This window comes from Ochotona curzoniae, unplaced genomic scaffold (assembly GCF_017591425.1).
Source record: "Ochotona curzoniae isolate NIBS_2020 unplaced genomic scaffold, NIBS_Ocur_1.0 contig_1274, whole genome shotgun sequence".
Classification (NCBI taxonomy): domain Eukaryota; kingdom Metazoa; phylum Chordata; class Mammalia; order Lagomorpha; family Ochotonidae; genus Ochotona; species Ochotona curzoniae.
The window spans coordinates 33751571-33758039 of record NW_024465023.1 but is presented as its reverse complement, the minus strand read 5'-3'; the positions used below and the strand labels follow the sequence as shown (position 1 = coordinate 33758039).

Genomic DNA, 6469 nt, shown 5'->3' with positions numbered 1-6469 from the left:
AAATGATAGAATAATGTCATTCTCAGTCAGATTTAAGCCCCTATAGGGACCTATTTGAATGGAAATCCTCAGCATAATATATCATGGTTATTATTTGCTCCTCCCACGATGATGGCTTGGGAGAAAGTATACTTTAATGACACTTGATAGGTAGTGTATTTAAACTGGACAAAATTTCATGTTCATGAAAGCATATGGAGAAAAGGAAAAAATATCAGTCCTATGAGTAAACTATTGTTCTCATTTGGCTCCACAGGTTCATTCATCTTGCTTCTCTTCTGTAAGAGAAGTGAAGAGTAAGCTCTCGGTTCCTGAAGACCTCACTTTATAACAAGCTCTGAAAGTTTCTGCTTTCACAGTCCCTTAAAGTCTGCTTAATTTTTAACCCTGAGCAAAAATGAATTACTCCTTTAACGAAGCATCCCCTTCCCTATTACAAGCAGAACACGCTGTTGATTGGCTCATTCAAAATTTCACTAAGATGCCACCAATTGAGGATCAAAGCTGGAATGGCACAAATGTAACCGAAGCCAGTGCTGTGAATCCAGAATCGGAATGGCCAACAGAAAGCATCCGAAAATGGCTGGTGGGCAGACCTCACATCGCAGCGAAGATTGTGCTGACCTTGGCATATGCAGTCATCATAATGATATCCCTCTTTGGCAACTCGCTGGTATGCCATGTCTTCCTCAAATACAAAGAAGTCAACAAATCAACAGGCCTTCTGATCTTTAACCTGGCCATATCCGACATCCTGATCATTATATTCAACAGCCCATTTGCTCTGGTGAGTGGCTATATGTGGATGGTTTCAGTTTATAGGGTATTTGCTGCTCCAATCCAAGCAGGGGTGATGAGACTAAGAGGGCTCTAAGTTTGCCTTAAGCCTTACTTCCAGAAACTATCTTTTTATCAAGGCATAAGGAACTTGCATGAGTAATTAACTAACTTCCATTTTACTTCCTTCCACCAGGCACGATTCCTGAGTGGACAGTGGCTGTTTGGCAAGATCATGTGTCATGTGAGTCAGTTTGCTCAGTACTGCTCCCTCCATGTCTCAACCCTGACACTGATGGCTATTGCCATGGACCGACACCGGGTAAGAGCTCTGGAGAGCATTTTAGAACAAAAGGGCAGGGAGTAGGCTATACTCAGGCAGATACCTCCCAAACCTTCAGGATGTAATAGGCTTTGAGGACAGAGAATGTTTACAGAATGACACACAGATACTTCACATTGCCTCCTTCTCTGGACAACGATTTGGAATGTTTAGTAATTTCAGAGACATGAAATTTTATGAATTTTTTTCTGAGTTGTTTTCATTTCAATCGTGTTCAAACCAAAGGAAAGTGAGTGATATTAATAGCACGATTATATTAAGCAGTATAAGCAGGAACACCTTAATCAGTGTTTGCCTATACCAGTAATGCAGAAATGAACTGATGCTGAAATTGTTTTCTCTGTTCCAGATAATTCTGTACCCAATGAAGCCAAGATTAACACACTTTCAAAGCCTGGTGATTGTTGCTGTGATCTGGAGTCTTGCAATGTTACTTGCTCTCCCACACGCGATTTACCAAAAGGTTTTTACTTTCATGAGCGTGTAAGTTTGATTAGTTACTTGACAAATAGTTTTACATTCCTATTTTAAGAGCCCCTCAGGAAGCTGACATTTGAAAAATCCTTATCTATGTTCTTGTCCCTTTATATAATTTTCAATGGAGAATATGAGGCCTCCAGCTCAAAGCTGTAGTGATGAAACAAAGATAATGAGCAACCAGGTTAAAAGCACGTGTGATTAAGAATCTGATCAGCCTTAGTTTGACCACTGCCTGGACTGGTACACTTAACAGACAATAAGTTAATTTACCGCTTAACTGAATTTCAATAAATTAAGACCTAGAATTTGGGAGCAATGAGATTTACTTGGCGATATACTTTGGTGAAAACGGAGCTAGGACTCAGTCCTCTTATGGTTCCTTTCACTGGTGTTATTATCATAACCTACATTCTCTTCTGCTCTAGGGATGGAGTTATCATCAATCACTGCCTCCCTGCTTTTCCTGGTCCAAGCAAGCAGATTGTAAAGTATGTGGATCTTGGTACATTTATTCTGCTGTACATCCTCCCACTGCTGGCGATTGTCACAACCTACTCTCACCTGGGGAAAAGGTTGTGGATTCAAAATGCTGTTGGTGATGGGTCTGCTCGTCAACTTTTGGCGCACCACCAGAAGCGGAAGAAGAGCATCCGAATGCTAATTCTTATTGTGTTGGTCTTTGCAGTATGTTGGTTTCCCCTCAATTGCTATATGCTTCTGATTTCCAGTGCCGATGTAGAAGCCGAGAGTGTGGTTTTCTATGCATTCCACTGGTTTGCTATGAGCAGTACCTGTTACAATCCTTTCATCTACTGCTGGCTCAATAAGAGCTTCCATGCCAAACTCGTATCTATGACATCCTGGTGTGAAAGATGTATGTCATTAGCCAGGCGTTCCCAGGTTCAGCAGCAAGATCAAGTGCAAGAGGTTCATGAGCTCCAGGAGCTCCGGGCTTCTGCCCTGCCGCAGGCACCTCTGGCAATTCCAGAGCCCCAGGTGTTTGAGGATCCTAGTTTGGCTGCTGGGGAGGGGGATTCCCAGATCTCTGTCCCTGGGGATTTGGAACATCCAGATGTTGCCCTGGGTCAAGAGGAACAGGGATGTTCAGCCCAGGATGGTTATTTCTCTATTCAGCTGCAGACTGTCAATGGCTAAAGTGGGCATCCGCACCAGAAGATCACCTTACCCCTTGGGATTTTGTTTAAAGGAGTACCTGGGCATATGTAACTGTTGCATGCCATCTGACAGTATCCCTGAGGCTCAGGTCGCGTTGATCCCATTCTCTGCCCAGGAAAATTAGGCCCACTTCCATAGCCTAGGTGAGATGTTCCAACTCAACATGGTCACAATGAATCAGGTAGAGATGGTGAAGTCCTTAAGCCACATGTAGAGCTCCAACATTTTCCTATCATGGACATCCTGCAGGTCCAGCTGCAGTCCCCTCTGGTTAATGATTCTGAGTACTTGATGGAATCACTGTGCAACTCTAAGGGCTTGGTACTACATTACATCCTGCAGACGTCTGCTAATTTTCCTACCTGTTTTTAGAGATAGGAGAAGTGAGAATGAGATTCCCTAATTAAGACCCAATTTGACTCCAGTTTTGTTCTGCAGTTACCATTAATATTAGGTGATAGCAAGATGGAGTAATCGTGAATGAGAAGGGAATGAATGAAACATCACAGTAGAGGCTTTGATAGCTCTTTTTCAACAATAAAAATATCTTCTTTTTCTTCAATGTACGCCGAGCACCGACATAGTGCTCTAGTATATTGGTTTTCTGCCTCAATCTAGCCTGAAATCAAACATCATTTTAAAGAGCAAGGGCTATTTGTTACCCCGTCTTTTCAAGTGACTCCTTAAACTCATTTTTTTTTGCAGAATTTCTAAAGAGTATTTTCCTACGTTTCAGATTTCCGTCTTATTATCTAGAACCATGAGCTTTTTCATTCAAAGGAGTTCACTGATACCACACTTTACTAGCACGTAGCTGCATAATTGGTCTCTTTCCTCTCTGAATCCCTCATCCTAGTTGGCTGTTTTACTTGACTCACAATTAGTGTTCTTCTCACAATTAGTGATTTAATTGCATGTCAATTAAATCAGCCTTTCGAACTCTACAATTTGTTGCATTTTAAATTGGAATGAAGACATAACCAGGTGCATGTGTGCACACACATTCATACACATTTTACGTTCATGCTGGCGTAAGTGTTTATATACTGCCTATTGTCATCTTTTGTGCTATCCTTGTCCCTGGTGCTCTCTCTTATTTCTACCTGTAATTTCCATGCTAACTGAGCCTAAATATGATTTCATGCCTTAAATTTAAGTCTTAGAGGCTCTAAGATTTTGCTTTTTTTTTTTTTTGCCCCATTATTCAGGGTGTGAGTGTGTGTGTGTGTGTGTGTGTGTGTGTGGTGTTGTTTGGTGGTGGTTCTTCACTTCCCCATTCCCTGAATTGATATTTCTTGATGTGGGAATTCCTTTTTCATTGCTTTTCTGTGCTGCTTCTATTTCTATTCTAATCTATACTTTCTACCCCAATTAGCTCTGCAGTAAAAATGTATATCTTGAATCCAAATGATCTATAATGGTTCTAATATCTGTAGATTTTCCTCACACTTTAAACACTTCAGTTCTTAGTCACATTTTTTGTGAACTTTTTCTGCTCCATCCACTGATTTTACACCTCTATTCTGACATGGACATGCCATATGTAAACATTTAGAAGCATCCTCATAAGGTGCAAAACTGCTTCTCTCTCCTTCCAACATTTCATCCAGGTGCTCACTTCTCCGTATCTGTTTGTTCTGGGCTATTCAATCTTGGGTTTTGGTCATTGCCTAAACCTGAGGATCATCATTTTCTCAATAATTAAGATTTCTCCATTTTCGGTGCTTTTTTCTGATCTAGGTTCTAGCTCTAGCCCTTTTCTCTTTGTAAGCTTTTAAAATTTATTTTCTCCTTTTCTTCCCTTTCCCTCCTTTCTCTTTACTTTCATTCCGTGTCCCTCCCTCCCCCCCCCCCCATTTCCTCCAATCTTTTTTTTTTCTTTTTTCACTTCCCCCTGCTTAGTTAGTGTTAACTATCTTTGGTGTTGGGCTACAAATAATATTACTTCAGTATGAGTGCTTTCTATTTTTCCTGACTTAGATCCCCCTCTTTCAGGCACTGCCATCCATATATACAAACCACTGTGTGCACATGCAGCCAATCACACACTTGAATATTTATTTATTTATTATGCCTCTAGCTCTAGATACCTATCCTGTTTCTGATGTAGAAAAGTTGAGTCAAGAGACATGGAGAGAACTCCTTGAGGAACTTTGGCACTGTGACAGGACACACTTTCTGGGAAGTGTGAAGACACACTTCAAGGGAAGCTGTCTTCATGACAGCATTGGTTACAAGGGTAATGAATGATACTTCTGTTTCAAGAATCTTGTTTGCGACATGCCTTTCCTTCTTGTCATTTAAAATACTTAATGTCACTATACTCATGAATTATTTTGAGCTAAACATCCATCAGAGGGCACCATGCGCAAGGATATTAAGAAAAGTGTGGCAGTTTCCTTGAGGCCTTAGCTTTTCTTAAAGAAAATGTTCCTTCTGGTTAAACTTTTTGCTGTATCTTTAATGGATTAGTTATAGTTTGCTATTTGCTTATAAATCTTGACACTATGGTATGGGCACGGTGAAGTTAAGAATATGAACTGATTTCAGATTTTTTTAGACAGAGAACAGCTTTGTCTCTTCTAACTTTACCCTAAATTTTGGTGACCTTATAGACTTGAGAAAAGACTGGATGGTGCATCACATCCAGTCGCTCTAAATGAAATAATTCTGGTGCACATCCAATTTCTATGATGGAAACACCATCTGAACAATGTAAAAGGCAGTAGTTCTTTGCCTTGATTTAAATATAAAGGCAAGGTGGTAGGTATGATAGAAAAAGGCCAGGACTCAGAATCATGGGACCAGGATTTCTTTTCTAACTCAACCACTTGTATGACCTTGGGCAAGTCATTTGACCTTGTTGTGCCTCAGTTTCCTCATCTGTAAAATGGGGATAATAATACCTACCCATCTTACAGGGTTGTTGTAAGGGTTGTCTGTGAAAGCAGATGACACATTTGGAAGCATTTTAACAGCTCAATGCTTTCTCAAATGCAAGGTATTATTAGCATCATTGTTAATACCTTCATTTTCCTGTCATTTATCTTGTGATAATTGCTATTGGTACTACGTTATTACTATACATATTCTTGCCAATATCATTACTAGTAATGTTGCTACATTCCTTTCCAAATGACCTTTCTTCAGACAAGCTAGAGGACAATGAAGATACATATTCCTTTGAGATATCTTCCTAGGGTAAAAGAGAAGCTTCCAGTGTCCGGGTGACTGAATACAAAACACATGCAGGTGTAGAAAGCCAACATGGGTAAAGACAGACTGCTGAGAAAAAGGACAAGTGCCAAAACAATGGCAAAAGGGCTAGCTGTGAAACGAAGGTTTAAGAAGCATATGCCTAACTCGAGGTGAACATGTTCGTTCGTTAGTTCCCCAGATGAGTTTTCAAGTACTTTTAGCAGTTCTGTCCTCAGGTATGTGTCAGACAGGAAATCAAAGGAGGAAACTTGAAAGGGATTAGATGGTAAAAGTTAGAGCATACATACTGTACATTATTCCTATTCTGTACCCTCATCTTTCTGGTAAGACCTCATTTACCTGTGATTCTATTGAATTCTCTATGTTTTAGATATAATAGTAAAATATTAGATGTGAGTAACAATATTAACTTACGGTGCTCTTCTAATGTGTGCTTAAAGTGTATACTGGTGTTACATTTAACTATCTGTAAAA

General features: G+C 40.1%; 1 protein-coding gene across 1 annotated transcript; it reads left to right on the top strand.

Annotated features, from left to right (window-relative positions):
• Nucleotides 1–397: 397 nt before the first annotated feature.
• LOC121171734 (probable G-protein coupled receptor 83) lies at nt 398–2755 on the top strand. Its single transcript, XM_041003435.1, has 4 exons — nt 398–787; nt 974–1099; nt 1470–1603; nt 2026–2755. Exons 1-4 carry the CDS (start codon nt 398–400, stop codon nt 2753–2755), a joined length of 1380 nt encoding a protein of 459 aa, XP_040859369.1.
• Nucleotides 2756–6469: the final 3714 nt, after the last annotated feature.

Excerpts from the sequence above, each read along its gene's own strand:
- LOC121171734 (XM_041003435.1), top strand. The coding sequence starts at position 398 with ATGAATTACTCCTTTAACGAAGCATCCCCTTCCCTATTACAAGCAGAA. Across the intron at positions 788-973 it reads TCAACAGCCCATTTGCTCTG|GCACGATTCCTGAGTGGACA; the intron begins GTGAGTGGCTAT and ends TCCTTCCACCAG. Across the intron at positions 1,604-2,025 it reads GTTTTTACTTTCATGAGCGT|GGATGGAGTTATCATCAATC; the intron begins GTAAGTTTGATT and ends CTTCTGCTCTAG.